This window comes from Canis aureus, chromosome 18 (assembly GCF_053574225.1).
Source record: "Canis aureus isolate CA01 chromosome 18, VMU_Caureus_v.1.0, whole genome shotgun sequence".
Classification (NCBI taxonomy): domain Eukaryota; kingdom Metazoa; phylum Chordata; class Mammalia; order Carnivora; family Canidae; genus Canis; species Canis aureus.
This window is the reverse complement of record NC_135628.1, coordinates 982,572-1,000,388: the sequence shown is the minus strand read 5'-3', so window position 1 is coordinate 1,000,388 and position 17,817 is coordinate 982,572. Positions and strand designations below refer to the sequence as shown.

The window sequence follows — 17,817 nt, the reverse complement described above, 5'->3', positions numbered from 1 at the left end:
TACAAACTAGGGATAAAGGAATTCATGTCCACTGAACCAGCCCTACAGGAAATGTTAAGGGAGACTCTTTGAGTGGGAAGAATGACCATAAATAGGAGCAAGAAAAGTACGAGGCACAAAAGCAGTGAAATTAAGTATATCTATAAAAATCAGTCAGGGGACTCAAAGACTAAAAAGATGTAAAGTATGACATCATATACCTAAAATGTAGGAGGGAGAGGAGTAAAGAATGCATTTAAACTTGAGCACCATCATCTTAAAAAAATTAAAAATAAATAAAATTAAATTTAAAAATTTTAAAAATAAATAAAATTAAGCAGCCATCATCTCAATATAGACCACTATATGCAGAAGATGTTAGCAAACTAAATAAGAATAACAAATAAAAAATCAGTAATAGATATGCAAAAAAGTAAAAGGACCCAATATCATCACTAAAGAAAATCAACTAACCATGAAAGACGAGAGCAAAAGAAAGGAACAGAGAAGATTCACAAAAAGAGCCATAAGACAAGTAGCAAAATGGCAATAAGTGCATACTTATCAATAATACTTTGAATGTAAATAGACTATGCTCTAATCAAAAGCTATAGGGTGATAGAATGGATAAAAAAGCATGACTCTACAAGACACTCATTTTAGACCTAAAGACACATGCAAATTGAAAATAAAGAAACGGAGGAGAATTTATCATGCAAATGGATGTGAAAATAAAGCCAGGTACCAATACTTATATTGTACAAGATAGACATATCTTACACACACACACACACACACACACGAAAATATAATTGTAAATATTCATGCACCCACCATGGGAATACCCAAATACATAGAGCGGTTACTAACAAACATAAAAGAAGTAATTAACAGCAATATAATAATAGTAGGGGACTTCAACACCCCAATTACATCAATGAATAGATCATCAAAACAGAAAATCAACAAGGAAACACTGTCTTTGTTGTTTTTTTTTTTTTTAAGATTTATTTATTTATTCACTCATGAGAGAAACAGAGAGGCAGAGACACAGGCAGAGGGAGAAGCAAACCCCACACAGGGAGCCCAACGTGGGACCTGATCCTGGGTCTCCAGGATCATGCCCTGGGCGGAAGGCAGATGCTAAACTGCTGAGCCACCCAGGGATCCTGGAAACACTGTCTTCGAGTGACACATTGGACCAGATGGATCTAACAGATATATTCAGAACATTCCATCCTAAAACAATAGAATATACATCCTTTTCAAGTGCACATGGAACATTCTCCAGAATAGATCACGTATTAGTCCATAAAATGAGTTTCAACAAATTTAAAAAGACTAAAGACATGCCATGCATCTTTTCTGTACACAACCTATGAAACTAGAAATCAATGGCAAGAAAACTTCTAGAAAGACCACAAATACATGGAGATTAAATAATGAGCTACTAAACAATAAATGGGGCAACCAAGAAATCAAAGAGAAAAATAAAAAAAAAAATACATAGAAATAAATGAAAATACAACACAATGGTCCAAAATCTTTGGGTTACAACAAACACTGTTTTAAGAGGTAAGTATATAGCAATACAGGCCTACTTAAAGAGGCAAAAACAAAAACAAAAACCCTCAAATAAACAAAAAAAGGATCTAGAAAAAAAATAAACAAGACCCTAAACGAGTAGGACAGAAATAAACAAAATAGAAACAAACAAAAACCAATAAAACAGAACAATGAAACCAGAAGCTGATTCTTTGAAAACATCAACAAAATTAATAAACCTTTAACCAGATTCATCCAGTAAGAGAGAGAGGACTCAAATAAAATCAGAAATGAAAGAGGAGAAAACAACAAACACCACAAAAATACAAACAATTGTAAGAGAATATGATGAACAATGTATGCCAACAAATTGAACAACCTAGAAGAAATGGATAATTTCCTAGCAACATATATAACCTCTCAAAATTGAATCAGGGAGCAACAGAAAATTTGAACAGACCAATTACCAGCAATGAAATTGAATCAGTAATCAAAGAACTCCCAACAAACAGAAGTCCAGGACCAGATGGCTTCACAGGTGAATTTTATGAAACATTTAAAGAAGAGTTAATACTTATTCTTCTCAAACTATCCCAAAAAATAAAGGAGAGCTTCTAAATTGATTCTATGAGGCCAATACACTGATACTAAAACCAGAAAAGACACTACAAAAACAGAGAACTACAGGTCGATATCTCTAATGAAACAGATGCAAAAATCCTCAATAAAATATTAGCAAATCAAATCCAACAATATATTTAAAATTTCATTCACCACAATTTATTAATAAATCTGGGATTTATTCCTAGAATGCAAGCTTGGTTCAATATTCACAAATCAACATGATATCAACAAGGGAAAAGATAAAAACCATATGATCATTTCAATAGATAGAAAAAAATATGACAAAGTATGAAATCTATTCATGATAAAAAACTCTCAATAAAATAGGTTTAGAGGATAATGCCTCAACATAATAAAGGTCATATATGAAAATCCCACAGCTAATATCATACCTACTGGGGAAAAATGAGAGCTTTTCCCTAAAGTTGGGAACAAGACAAAGATATCTACTTTCTCCATTTTTATTCAACATAGTACTGTAAATCCTAACCACAGCAATCAGATAAGAAAAAAAGGATAAAAGGCATCCAAATTAGAAGGAAGAGGTAAAACTTTCACTATTTGCAGATGACATGATACTGTATGTAGAAAACTCTAAAGACTCCAGCAAGAAACTACTCGAACTGATACATGAATTCAGTAAGGTTGTGGGATACAAAAATCAGAATGTACAGAAGTCCATTGCATTTCTATACACTAATAATGAAGCAGAAGGAACAAAAATTAAGAAAACAATCTCATTTACAATTATACCTAGAATAAAATATTTAGGAATAAACTTAAATGAGGAGGTAGAAAGACCTGCACTGTAAAAACTATAAAACACTGGTGAAAGAAACTGAAGATAACACAAGCACATAAAAAGATATCCCATGTTCATGGGTTGGAAGGACAAATATTGTTAAAATGTCCATACTACCCAAAGCAATCTTCAGGTTTAATACAATCCCTATCAAAATACCAACAGCATTTTTCACAAAAGTAGGACAAACAATACTAAGAGTTTGTATAGAATCACAAAAGACCCCAAAGCCCAAAGCAATCTTAAAAAAGAAAAGCAAAACTGGAGGTATGACAACTCCAGATTTTAAGTTATACTACAAAGCTGTAGCAATCAAAACAGTATGGTACTGGCACAAAAATAGACACATAGATTAAAAGAACAAAATAGCCCAGAAATAAATCCACAAATTTATAGGCAATTAATCTTTGGCAAGGGAGGCAAGGATAAGCAATAGGGAAAAAAGTCTCTTCAACAAATGCTGTTGAGAAAACCGAACAGCTACATGAAAAAGAATAAAATTGGACCATTTTCTTACATCATATACAAAAACAAACTCAAAATGGACTAAGAACCTAAATGTAAAACATAAATTTCTCAAAAATCACAGAGACAGCACAGGCAGTAATTTTTCTGACATTGGCCATAGCAACATTTTTCTATATACATCTCCTGAGGCAAGGGAAGTAAAAGCAAAAACAGTTAGGAGGACATCAAAATAAAATGCTTCTGCACAGTAAAGGAAACAACAAAACTAAAAAACACAGCCTACTGAATGGAAGAAAAAATTTGCCAATGACATATCTGATAAAGAGTTAGTACCCAAACTATCAAAAGAACTGATATAACTCAACACCAAAAAAAAAAAACACACCCAAATAATCCAATTAAAAAATGAGAAGACATGAACAGACATTTCTCCAAAGAAGACGTCCAGATGGCCAACAGTCACATGAAAAGGTGTTCAACATCACTCACCATCAGGCAAATGCAAATTAAAACCACAATGAGATATCATCTCACACCTTTCAAAATGGCTAAAATAAAAAACTCAAGAAACTCAAGAAATAGTAAGTGTTGGAAAAAATGAGGAGAAAAAGGAGCCCTCTTGCACTGTTGGTAAGAATGCAAACTGGGAAAACAGTTTGGAAATTCCTCAAAAAAATTGAAAATAGAACTATCATATAACCCAGTAATTCCATTACTGGGTATTTACCCAAAGATTACGAAAACACTAATAGGAAATATATGCACCCCTATGTTTATTGCAACATTATTTACAGTAGCCAAATCATAGAAGCAGCTCAAGTGTGCAACAATAGATGAAGATAAAGAAGATGTGGGGTGTGTGTGTGTATATATGCACACATATATACGTATGTATGCACATATAGACACACACACACAATGGAATATTACTCAGCCATAAAAAAGAATAGAATCTTGTTATTTGCAACATAGATGGAGCTAGACAGTATAGTGCTAAGCAAAATAAGTCAATCGGAGAAAGCCAATTACAGTATGATTTTCCTCATATGCAGGATTAAAGAAACAAAACCAAGGAACAAAGGGGAAAAAGAGACAAACCAAAAAACAAATGGTTTTTCTTAACTATAGAAAACAAACAGGTGGTTACCAGAGGGGAGGTGAATGGAGGGATGTGTGAAACAGGTGATGGGGGTTAAGGGTATGCTTTTCGTGATGAGCACTCAGTATTATAGGATGGCTGAATCACTCTATTGTACGCATGAAACTACTATGACACCCTATGTTACCTACACTGGAATTAAAATCTTAAAAAATACTTTAAGGTAGATAAGACTTACTGCACCGTGATTCCAGGGAAGAAAGCCCAGAGAGATGAGTCTAGCATTTGGCACCACATTTTGTGGGTGTAGTTGCCAACGCGGAAGTGGTAGCTGGGATGCAGAGAAACTGAGAAGAGCTTTTGGCCAACTTTAGACAACAGGGTAACAAAAAATTGGAGTTTCAGTTCTGCTGAAGGGGACCCCAATCAATGCCAGATTTTCACTTGGGATCTTGAAAGACTACGTTCTAAAATAAATGATGAGCTGAAAAACATCAGTTTCCCACCTGCCTAAAGCCTGGTTTTGAGTCATTCCCTTCCATTATTGAATTGAGGTGATTTTCTCGCTGCCAGAAATAAAGGAAATCTCCTCTGGAGAAAATGACACATCAGAGCCCCAAACCATCTCTAAAGTTTTACATACACAATGTCTGGCAATTAACAGTAAACAAGCATATTAGTGAAGTGTCAGAACTTGAAGGAAATAATCAGCACCGTAGCTGAGTGTACTCTGCCTTGGACGTTGTCCTGATGATGAGCCACTTGGTGCCGGGAGGAGAAACATGCAGCCGGCTCACTACTTTCTGATCTAAGGAATCAGGCAAAGAACTAGAGCAACCACAGCTGCAGAATGTGAGGGGAAAATGCCAGAAAGGGCAGATTCAGAAAGAGTGAAGCCCAACTTCCACGTGACCTCTGTTCAAGTCTCCGGATAACCCCCAAACTGAGTGTGTGGGGGTAAGTGACCCAGGGAAAGACACAAGAGCTGAACTTTTATTTGAGCTACTCCCCGCCTCAGGTGCCACAAAGTTTCCAGTGTAAGTCTAGCTCAGTCAATTCTCAAACAAACAACAAACCAACAAACAAAAATCAACACTTTTCAGAAACATGGAATGATCCAGAATCTCCACAGCATAACTATTCACATCATTCAGGACACAATTCCCAAATTATTCAAGTGGAAAAAAGAAAAGAAAAGAAACCTAGGACCTGGCTCATTTTCAAGGGAAAAGACAATCAATAAAGTTCGACCCCAAGCTGACCCAGAATTTTGGAAATATGATGTAAAGACTACACAGTGGCTTCTTAACTACGTCCATATGATAAAGAACAGTACACTCAAAATGTACAAAAAGACAGAAATTCTCAATAGAGAAAGAGAAGAGTATGCTTAAGGTAGATACTGAAATAAGAACGCTTATCTTTGGCAAATAAAATGTGATTCGGGTAACATAGTGTTCCAGTGGCCAATCACTGATTACACTAAACAGTACAGGGCCACAACAACAGCTGTCACGCCACGAAGCATTCGTGATAAACATCCAATAAAGTTTTCTGTCTTTCTGATTTTTCAAATCTGTTCATGACAGCGTCGCAAGAATGTTCTACCACGCATTGACCTCGACCAGCAGGAAGGGTGAAGAAAAGGAAATCTTATCCCATGTGTCAGGAACATTCTCAATAAAAATACGCATAATGAGAGATAAACCCGGCTGTAATTACTCACGGAGGCCGTTCTATGATTATATTCCCAATGAGACAAGTAAGCCGAATATACATTAAAAGTGTCCATAAACGCTTCTGAGGGAGGGCTGGCATTTCATTTCACAACAGATTTCTCGGATACCGAAGACCAGAACATTCCTAAGATCCTCCGCAGTCTGTGAAAGCCACGGATGGCTGTGGATGCGGCCGGTCAGCTTACCATTTCTTCCACGTAAGGGTAAAGCATGTCTCCAAAGTACTCTGTAGCTTCGATCGGAAGCTGTGCTGGCAAATTGTCGATGGAACACATCAGAATCCCAGAGCCTTCCACACTAGGAGAAGCAAGATGCTTTATTCAGATGTACAAAGTGTCCTGTGCGACATCTAACCTCTCCAGACGTCTACTCCACTATATGTGCTCCGTAATGATGTGTGAGTGTGCACCAAAGTATAGAAGGAAATAAACAGGCTTTTCGAACAAAACTGCCCTTCTTGAATATAAAAATAGTGAAAGGGAATAAAGGGGAAAGGAAAAAAAAATGAGTGGGAAATATCAGAAAGGGAGACAGAACATGAAGACTCCTAACTCTGGGAAGCGAACTAGGGGTGGAGGAAGGGGAGGAGGGCACTGAGGGGGCACTTGACGGGATGAACACTGGGTGTTATTCTGTATGTTGGCAAACTGAACACCAATAAAAAATAAATTTATAAAATAAAAAAATAAAATAATTAAAAATGTTTTAAAAACTGCCCTTCTTCCACAACCCGTCTCCCAGTTGAGTACAGCCTACAAGGTGAGGCATCTAAGGGTTGGAATCTGCATGCAGGCTTTCTACCCGATGTTTTCAGACGTCGGAGCAGATGCCTGGATCTTTGCATCGCCTTCATAAAAATGGAGGAATTGAATGTTTTAAACTAGTACATCAAGGTAAGGAAGTGACATATTATCCTCCATCTCTCACCAACCACAGCCTTGCAGTCTCACCTGTCATGAATAATATGCTGGTCCGCATCATACATGCAAAAGGGATGTTCTATTGTCGTACATTCGGTCATGAACTCTATAGAGCCTCCCGTGTCAGCCGAAATGTCGCATATCGCCACGAGCCTGAAAATGACACTCGGGTGAGAGCTTGGAACTTCTCAACAAGATTGAAAATGAGTAAAAATGAAAGGTACTTGAACAACTTTTAGCAGGGGGTGCCCAATATTTCCTGGGCTCGTCAGCTCTTTTTCCTACAGTTCACTGTTCGGGACGCTGTGTTCTTCTAGGGTATGGACAATCTTCCCAATACAAGTTTTAGTCTCCACACACAAAAATAAGAAGGAAAAGAACAGCAGAGAAAAATAGGAAATCCCTATTTTCCTAAGGAAAACAAGGAAGTAGAAAACCCCTTCCCTAGAGAAATCATAAGAAACAGTCTAGTTAACGTTAACCTGTTTAGCCAATTCTGAATAACTTATGAAGGTTTGACTACACCACCCCCACCCTGCTTAGAGGCACAAGGTTTATTCTGAGGGGACTTTGTATGATCAATGACGACAGGACACACAGATACCTTGTCCTCCATGGAAGGTGAGGCCAGTGCGCCCCACCAGAAGGTTTGGAATTGTAGTTCACTCTTTGTGCAGTGGGGACAGGCCTGGGCTTGTCTAGCCACCACATAATTCTACATGTTAATAGAGGGAAATCTCTAGAATTATGAACAGGAATCTCAGCCCAGCTTTTGAAATCCTTTAGGGGATGACCAAGAATTCCCTACCCAATCTCCAACTACCACTTGCCTTTATAAACTCTGCACTAAAAAATAAAATAAAATAAACTCTGCACTAGCGCTAGACTGTTAGACTCAGTGTGTCTTAAATCATGCTTTGGTGGGTCCATATTTATCAAGCACCAATCCTATTGCTTGAAATTCTCGTTGTCTTCAGTGCTCCCTTTCAAGGCTTTGCTGAGCCCAGTATTCCCGTTTTCTTCTCAATCCTTGTACTATTTATTGCTCCTAGCATTCCCTTGGCATTTACCTCATGCCAGCTACATGCCTGAGGGTAGCAATCATATCTTTTCTCCATCTTTCAGCTTAACAGAATGCCAGGCAGATGAGGTGTTCACAAATATTTACTGATTGGTTATGTAATCCAACGTGTAATAATCATTTGAATGCAAATTGTTATGTCGGGCAATGTCCTGCGTTCTTGTAGCCAAGATAAACAGGACCCCTATCTTTAAGGAGATTAAATGTTAATGGGAGGGAGAAAAGCCATAAACACAGGAAAATAAATGATCGTGAATTTCAGGGGGAAAAATAGTGACAGACCAGAGAGAGATGGGAATGGGGATACAGAAGATCCTTCGTAGGAAGTTACCTTTAAGCTTCATGTAGGGTTAAGAGAAAAGAGTTTCAAGAAGGAAGGAAGGTTAACTGTCAAATGTTGCCGAGAGATCTGGTGAGATAAAGCAGATCGCTAGTCATTAAGCCTCAGATCCGGTGATATGTGGGTCCCCTGTGGATGACTCCCTAAAAATGGGCTCTACTGCTAAAAACCACCATCATTACTGAAGTGAAGTCCTTACTTGTGTGGTAATGCAGGGCAGCCTTCCACACCAGCAACAGAGGACTTGCCTGGCACCAAGAGACTCTGGACATCTTGGCGAGTTAGTAGACGAGGGGTGTTTTGTTCCCAGTAGATTCCATTAATCAAGCAAGTTGTATAGGGTGCAATCTGTAAAGCAGATGCCAAGTTCAACAAGACAGGCAACAGCAAATTTCAACGCAGTAGGCCGCGGGAGACCTAGCAGTAAAGTTTACGAGAAATAATTCCATGTTACTTCTAACTGACTTACTATTTGCCATGCCAGTGGCCATTCTGTGAGGCAAGGACAATACATAGCCACCCAGATTTCAGCGTAGGATTACTCCGTGATAGAGAAGTACATGAACATAAATGTGTTAGTATTTCTGTTTTCCCATATGCTGCACGGCCAAGAAAAAGGAAAGGACAGAATCAAGTGGCCCAGCTCTCTATTTCCAGCTCAACCACCAGTTGTGTGATCGACATCATGCTGCCTCAACTACCTCTGGGCTCTATTTTCCTTACCTGCCAGATGGGAATATGTACCCCATTCCTCAAAGGAATGCTGTGAAGATTAACTCAGATAATATCTGTAAGCTCCATGGACAAACGTGCTACATGCATGCATATGTGGCAACTAGATTGTTATAAATCTTAGGATGCATCCAATCACCAATATTTCTGTGATTGGGGGAAGACAAGGAATGGAAATTTACTAGAGTTTTAATTTTTCAGTCTGAAACTAGCTTCATGATCTTTGTTTCCCAGGCATCTCAAGCATTCTCAAGCTACAGGCTCTACATGCTATAACAGCTAAATTTCAAACCAGGATCTACAATCTTGTTGTCCAAACATATTTAAAATTATTTAAAACATTCCTTTTCATAATAATTGCAGGCACTTTTAGTTTATTTATTTTTATTTTTTTGGTTTGTTGGTTTATTTTGAGGAGGACTTTGCAGTAGCTCCAACAGAACACACAAATACATTGTTCTTCTTAGGAGATAAGGCCAGCGTGTTCCCACCAGAAGGTTCTGGATTATAGGTAACTTTTTGCACAGTGGAGATAGATCCCTGCTAATGCAGCTGTGCTATTTCACCCTAGTTCCCTACAATCAATGTCGGGCATTCCCAAACAGCTGGCTGTGGTCAGGATCGCAATCTGTGGCCATAGAAGGGATGAACCTAGATTGAGATGAAACCTCATAGACGGTGTGCTTTGCCGATAGCATTAACTAATCCAGGATAAATACAGAAAACAGTACTCCACAGGCCTGAAGTAGAAACACAGACAGTAAAGCAAAGAGCAGACCCACTCAACCCCTAAGCAAAGGCCACTCCAAACATCAATAGAAGCCAACAACTCCTAGGGCCAACCCAAAGGATTCACAAGTCCATATGAGGAGCAAACCAAAGTATGCATTTATAATCCCTCCTTGGAAGCAGCCTAACTGCAGTATATTATGAGCAACCAACCCAGAAGCTGAGGGTGATACTCACATCCGTATTAAAACGACTTATGTAGCGCTCAGGATATTTGTCATACTCTACAGGATCATACACACCATCTGTTTTCCTGACAAGATGATGATGGCGACTTAACACCGTCCCATACACTTTTCTCAGGTCTTGCAGAGGAGAAAGAAATTAGTAAAGTAGGTGACAAATGGTAAAGATTTATGGTGATAAAATATTATAACACAGAAACTGTTAAAAACAGTAAAAGATATGTACAGTCACCCCCCCTCCTCCTTACCCCCATTTTGGGAAACTTCTTTCAATTCATGTGGCTCTACATATTCACAAGGTAACTCATTGAAGATTTCTTGGGCTCCCTGCAAATGATACATGAGTAAAGATCTAAAAGTCAATGGGACGAAAGCCAACACAGTTTCCTGCAAAGATTCCAATTCACTTTCCCCACAATTTTTAGCTCCACTTGTCCTGTAGGGCAATGAGGACTGCAACACAGAAGTACAGATAAGCCTCTTGCACGGTCTACAAACCAGCTTTTATTCAAGTATGAACAGCATTCATTGGAAGGAACTTTATTTATTTATTTTTTTTTTTACTTAGTTACTCGGAGTAGACACAGGGGTGTTTAGAAATGGGAGCACAATAAAATATTTCTATTTACTTTTTGTTCTGTTGCAGAATTATTTCAAGTGAGGAAACTATATTTCCTATGAGAAAAAATCAGATGCTTATCTCACAGTGTAATACAAATAGTGATGTCCTGTTTGTAAAATATTTTCATTGAAAGATCTCTTTCCCAATTACAAGTTTCACCAATCGCAAATGCCTTCTCAAAACTATCCCAGAAAGGAGAAAATATTAATTCCGGTCCTGAATTAAGCTTCCTAAAATATTTTGGGCGAAGCTCCAAATCATTTAAAAAAAAAAAAATTCACATCCTGTGCTCATGTTGAAACTTTTGGCTATCTCAGCGATAAAGGTAAAACAGATCACCCCGAGAAGAGACCTTCATACCATTAACAATGGTTTATCCCTCTAAAAAGAACAAGTGTTCAAAGCCTCTGACAGCGTGGAGTCAGCTAAAAGCAAAGAAGATGAGTTTGGACCGTCCACCGCTCTATACTGTGGGAAAAGTTAGGTAGGTAGGAAAAGGACCAAAAATAGAACACCTGCTCCTCCAGAAACAGGGCTCAGAAATGACCACAAAATGCTCACTTATCCTGGGGTTAGTTTCAGAGTTTCGACTGCTTCACAGAAAGAAGAATTTCTCAGAAGTATCTAAGTTACCTTAGAGACGTTACCGGTCCCTGTGAACACAAATGTTAAAGGCCCTATGGATTTTGGCATCAAACCCAGAGATATTTCGTAGCCAGCGTCACGGACGGCCTGCACAGCCTGACTGCTGTTCCTGTAGTTATGAGCCATGCCGATGTGCTGGAAGCAAGCACACACGAATTCCAGTTAGCCTACAGCCTGAGACATCTTCCTGATACGCATTTTCAAAAGAAATAAACAAAATACACATCTCACCATGAAAGGTGTGTGATGTCCCAAAGCAAGGAGCCTCAGCCCCATTCCGTGTAAAATGTTGATCATCCCTGTTGCAGAATCAGACCAACAGAAGAGCCGTTATCAGGAGCCGAAGCCGTTCTCTCCGACCATCCTCCAACCTGCTCGGTGCGCTGATGAAGCACAGACCACAGCATCCCAAATTTGGAAGGGGGCCGGGGGTCACCATATCCATCCCCTCAATTTCCTGCCGTCCAAAGCGCTAACCCAGCTGCATCCCTACCTGTCCCTTCCACTTCCGATCCTGCCAGAATGGAAAGAGGGTCCTTTTTCTCTCCTGTGCTTATCCTCTCCGCCTCCGCTCCAGATCCCATCCCCTCCCATGCGTTCTCTAAGGAATTCACTCCTGAAATTAGTCCTTTCGCTATCCCTCCCTATAGGCTCACTCTTCTCAACATTCAAAAACACTTGCATTTCTCTCCAATTAAAACGAAGAAACAAACAAACACAAGGTCAGCATTGACCTTCTGGCTGCCCTCAGCAAATTCAGTGAACAAGTGTCAGATCTCGACTTACCTGTCAGAGACTTGCCACTGTGAAATCCCTCACTTAGAGCCCTTTCTTCCCTCCGCATCCCCGACTTGAAAATTTTCATCCCACATTTCTATAGGTCCCTCTTTCCAAGTCCATTTCTTTTAAATGAGTGTCCTCTGCCCTCTCCTCAAGCATTAATCAGCTTCAGGATTCTGACCAGGGCCCTATTCTCTTCAATCTCTACTATTTTTTCCTTAGCTAATTTTATCGAGTCCTAATTTTCAAGTATTCTGTATATGCTGATGACCCCAAGTCTGTATCTCTAACACTGATATTGTATTTCAAGACCTGACCAACTACCTCATGGATTTCTCGATTTGGACTCAAATAGTGAAAACTCAGCATACCCATAGCAAAGACCTCAGCATCCATTCTCCTCTTCCTCTTTTTAGGAACAGAACTTCCCTTCCAAATGTTCTTTGATCTTTTTTCTGAAGTCAACTTTTAAAAGAGTAGTTTATATTCAATACAACGCACAGATTTAAAATGTACCATTTGATAACTGTGAACACACGTACCCATCCATATTACCACCGACAAAATCGAGATACGGAATAGTTCCATCCCCCGAGTCAACCCTCCCCAATCCTTTGTTCCAGAAAACTGCTGATCTTATTTCTCTCTGTAGAGAGTCGTTAATTCTACAGTTTTATGTAAATGAAATTGTAACTATATACTCTCCTAGACGTGTCTGCTTTTACTCAGCTTGTTTTTCAGATTCATACATAATTCAGTGTATTAATAGTCTACTTTTTATTGACAAGGAGTTTCCATTTTATAGGTATATCACAATTTATCCATTCCTCTGCTGATGGACATTTGGATTATTTCTAGGCTATTATGAATGAAGCTACTAGAAGTAAGTCTTTATAAGAAAATAATTCATTTCTCTTGATAAATCCCTATGAGTAGAATTTCTTGTATAGATTGATATTCAAGTTTTTTTATTTCTTCCTGAGTTGGTTTTGATAATTTTGTCCTTCAAGGATTTGTCTATTTGATCAATATTGTCAAATTTATTGGCCTATTCATAGTATTTTCTTACCCTTGTAATGTCTACATGATCAATGTTGAAGAACACTCTTGTATTCCTAATATTGGTAAATTGTGGCTTCTCTCTTTTTTTAAATCAGTTTAACAGGAAGCTTATCAATTTTATTGATTTGTTTAAAAAGAACTAGCTTCTGACTTCATTTTCCTCTTATTGTTCTTTTCCTTGTATTTGCTTTAATTACTTCTTCTTTCCTTTATAAGATGGAAGTTTAGGTCACTAATTTGGACTTTCTTCTTTTCTAATAAAAGCATTAAATGCTATAATTTGCTTCTAAGCACCACTTTATCTCTACCCCATAAATTTTGGTATGCTGTTTTAAATTTTCATTCAATTCAAAGTATTTTCTGATTTTCCCTGTGATTTCTTCTTGACTTATGGGTTATTCAAAAATACACCGTTTATCTTCCAAATATCTAGAAATTTTCTAGATATCTTTCTACTATTATTTCAACATCAGCTTTATTATAGTTAGAGCACATACTCTGTGATTTCAAACATTTCATGTTTATTAAGAACTGTACTGTCACCCAGCATATGGGCCCTCTGGGTGAATGCTCAACAACTGTCAGTTATGTCAGGGTGGCTGATGGGGTCTTACTGTTCTATATCCCCACAAATTTTCTACTTGTTTTAACAATAAGAGACCTTCAAGTAATTGAACCTAATACAGAGTTATAACATAAAGTGATGTTTCTTCAACTAAAGAAGGTTCAAAATATTAATTGGGACAAAAATCAAGTGGAGTTTCCCCCCAACTCCAGCTCTTATCCTTTCTAGACCACTCCTCTCTTGGTTTCTGCCCTTGCATCTTCTCCCTTTCTTTCCCCCTTTCTTCTTCTCCACAATTTCTCATCACCAAACTGACCTCTCCTAGTCTTCCAAACAGAACTATCTAAAAAGTCAGATCCTATTCATAGTTGCTCTCCTTGTCCTTGTTTTCTTTTTCTTTTTAACTTTTGTGATAAAGATATGTGATGATTTGCCTTGTTATTTTATTCTCCCAATATTCATCACCCTTAGTCACACCCCCGTGTTTATTTGTATTAGTGAAAATGAACACTTCTATGCCCTTGCCACAGAAAGAAAGAAAGCACAGTCACTTCCCAGGCAAATTCAGAAAGTGGGTGACATAAAAGCCCTGGCATACCTACCTGCCACACCTGCCCACTGTCCAAATGCCACTACCCGTGTTCCTCTATGATCCACCATTTTCTCATAATCAATAAGCCGGATTTCCTGAGGAAAGGATAAAAATATTCACCCAGACCCATTAAGCTTAATCTCAATGAGTAAAAGCACATATATGAGCAAATAAATATTCCACATTTCTTTCTCCTATAAAACATATCTTGACTCTATAAGTCACCCTCAGGTGTACCATGAAATATTTAGAAAACGCTAGATCACAAACCAACGATAGGTTTGTGGTCAGAGATGGTCCTAGCAGGGTGATAAAGGCCCCCTGATGGTAATCAATAAAATAAGAAAGGCAGGAATTCTTTTAGCTTTTAGGCCTGCACATTCTACATATATTATCTATATAGTCCCACTCGTTCCCACATCCTTCTAGTCTCAGAGAAAACAAGTCCCTCCCGGGGCTAATCTCTGTCAGCTGGATCCCAGCCTTTCCCCACGTCTTCCACGACCACTCGTGAACTTTATCTTTCCGGCATCACCCCTATGTACCCTGCTCCTTCCTACCTTAAAAATGACAGCACCCCCTCTAAGTCCATACATGCAACCAATCTTGTTCTGTTTCCCCTCCTCTTTCCCTCTTTTTTCTCCGTCCATTTACAAAGTAGCACATGCTGCCTGCTTTTCACTTTCTCACCTTCGCTAAAACCACATTCTTCCTTTGTCTTTGGGAATCTTCCCTCTCAGAAATGCCTTAGTAATTCATGCTTAAAAGCCCTTGATACACTGTAATCATAGAATGTTTTAAATAGTCATTTTATCTCCTCAAAGATCATATGATTTTTACCATGTGCTTGAATTTAAGAATGTTTAGTGTTGGGATCCCTGGGTGGTGCAGCGGTTTAGCGCCTGCCTTTGGCCCGGGGCACGATCCTGGAGACCCGGGATCGAATCCCACGTTGGGCTCCCAGTGCATGGAGCCTGCTTCTCCCTCTGCCTGTGTCTCTGCCTCTCTCTCTCTCTCTCTCTCTCTCTGTGTGTGTGACTATCATAAATAAATAAAAATTTTAAAAAAAGAATGTTTAGTGTTCATCCACCTGCAAGTCATCGGTTACAAAAAGCTGCCATGTTGGTTGTTTTTATTAATTCTCTTGTCACGAACAGAAGTTCGTATCATAACAACAACAACAAAATGTTTCTAAAGTACTTTTTTAAGGAGTCTATCTGCTTAAGGTGAAACCTTTTTCTTATAATATTATTTCCATTATTTACTTTTTGAATTTGTTCTTCAAAATCACTAGAAATTCACTAGCCCGGGTCTAGCCTATTTGAAGTGGGTGGGAATGTATTCCATAGGCTACACAAACACATTTCCCTCCATTGCTTTCAGTGTTTGTGAGGTGTCCTGTCCACTCCCTGTTCTCAGATTCTAGCCTAGTTTCTAATGCCCTAATCTAACACCCTACCCGGTTTGGAGCCTGGCCTTCTCTATCCACACTCACTGTCTACCCTCAGCCCGTCTCATGGCCGTAGGAGCCACCAAGTCTCTGACAACTACAAATACCTATCGGGAGAAGCCGCCCTCCTGAGCTACAAACTCATACCAACGGCTCGCTCCTTAAAATCTAATGTTTAAAGTCTAAAATCTCCTTAGATGTCTAAGGGACAAATTAAACTCAACAAGCCCTAAACTTGACGCCTGAGGCTCCCGCCCAAGCCTGCTCCCTCTCGCAGCACCATCATCTCAGTCCGTGGCAACTCCTTCGAACTGCTCAAGCTGAAACCTTGGACCCCTCTCATTTCGCTCTTTCTCCCATATTCCACATTCGTCTCACCAGCGACTTCTGCAGGGTCTGACCTCTAAATGACACCCAATATCGGGTCCTGTCTCACCGCCTCTACTTCCACCACCCTCGTGTGAGCCACTGTCCTCTGTAACCCGGTGTCCCTGCGAGTCTGGACTAACATCACATCAATTTGCTCCTCCCATCTCCAATATCACCCACACAGTGGGCTGAATAAGCACCTTAGAACATGATGGACTCGAACCCTCCACTCAACTAGACTGCACGACTTTGTGCAGCGATGCTCTCTCCTTGGAAGACTCTTCCCCAACGGATATGACTTGATCCTTCACATCTTTCAAATTTTTGCTCAGTGCCAAATTTGTGCTGAGTCTCTCCCCGGTCATCCTATTTAAACTATTGTCACACCCTCCCCAGAGTACCCAGAGCCCCCCTTCGCCTCCTGGGTCCTATTTATCACCATCACACGTATCTCTAAATGACAGGTGGGCTATCTGATTTATATATTTATCATCTGTCTCCTCCCACTGGAATGTAAGCCCTGCGAAGACAGGGGTACCTTAATGCCACTGCAGTGAAGAGTGTCCGACACACGGCAGACACTCGCTTAATATTTATCGAATGATACTCTGCATTTTAATCAGCTGATAGTTTTTCCATAGTACTTATATCTCAAAAATTATTTCTTCCTTTATGAATGTTAATAAATGTAAAAGGAATTCCCAGTCTGGTTCTGGCATGACAGAACTGTGCAGCCTCAGCCAAGTCACTTTGCCTCTCTGGGCTCCATCTGAAAAATGAGGGAGGTGGATTATATAATCCCGGAGGCTCTTTTTAGCTCTAAATTCCACTTTGTAATATCTGACCTATTGACCTAATAAAGCGCTAATCATGTAGGGGGAACTCTTCTAACATTCTTTCTTTTCAGTACAAAAGCGATGCAGTGTTTGGTTTCTCTTCTTACAAACTCCAAACCTGTAGAGCAGAGGAGCCCTAAGAGCAGCAGACTATTCGAGCACCACCTTTCCTAGTGAGGTGAATAACAGGATGTGTTTCCTAGATGCTGAAAGAAAACTAAAACTCTACTAGGCAAAAGGCAATATTGTTTCTATGTTAATATTAATGATTACTGGTCACTAATTACCTGTCTCAGAATCTCATCCAGTAAGCCCATATTGGCCTCCTGCGCCTTTATTGTGTGGGAGAAGAAAGCGTAAGTCTTCTTAGACATTAATTTTTCCTCTGGGGGTCTTTTAACTCCCAAAATTAGGCAAGCTTCAGAAATATCCTCCTGAAGAATGCCACCAGCTTTGACATATTCCTGGGAATGCAATTTTGGTTAAAAGTTATTTCCCTAATTTGCTATGTTCATACTTTCTTTAATAAATAAGTGTAACAATTAAAGGCACAATCTTTTGAAGGCATAAAATCTGTATGGGTTAGAGTGACT

The 17,817-nt window shown here is 39.1% G+C and overlaps 1 protein-coding gene across 3 annotated transcripts in view; it reads right to left on the bottom strand.

Annotated features, from left to right (window-relative positions):
• Nucleotides 1-17,817, bottom strand: part of AASS (aminoadipate-semialdehyde synthase) — a 51,700-nt gene that overhangs the window by 22,277 nt on the left and 11,606 nt on the right. For 2 of the 3 annotated variants that reach the window (XM_077855959.1, XM_077855960.1), the window contains exons 3-11: nt 17,512-17,688; nt 14,580-14,664; nt 11,802-11,869; nt 11,559-11,705; nt 10,552-10,630; nt 10,296-10,423; nt 8,797-8,945; nt 7,207-7,329; nt 6,442-6,553 (exon numbers count right to left, since the gene is read on the bottom strand). In XM_077855959.1, the coding sequence (XP_077712085.1) occupies nt 6,442-6,553; nt 7,207-7,329; nt 8,797-8,945; nt 10,296-10,423; nt 10,552-10,630; nt 11,559-11,705; nt 11,802-11,869; nt 14,580-14,664; nt 17,512-17,688 (1,068 nt within the window). Of the gene's footprint in view, nt 1-6,441; nt 6,554-7,206; nt 7,330-8,796; nt 8,946-10,295; nt 10,424-10,551; nt 10,631-11,558; nt 11,706-11,801; nt 11,870-12,721; nt 12,816-14,579; nt 14,665-17,511; nt 17,689-17,817 lie in introns of those variants that run through there. The other variant, XM_077855961.1, reaches the window with a different exon arrangement.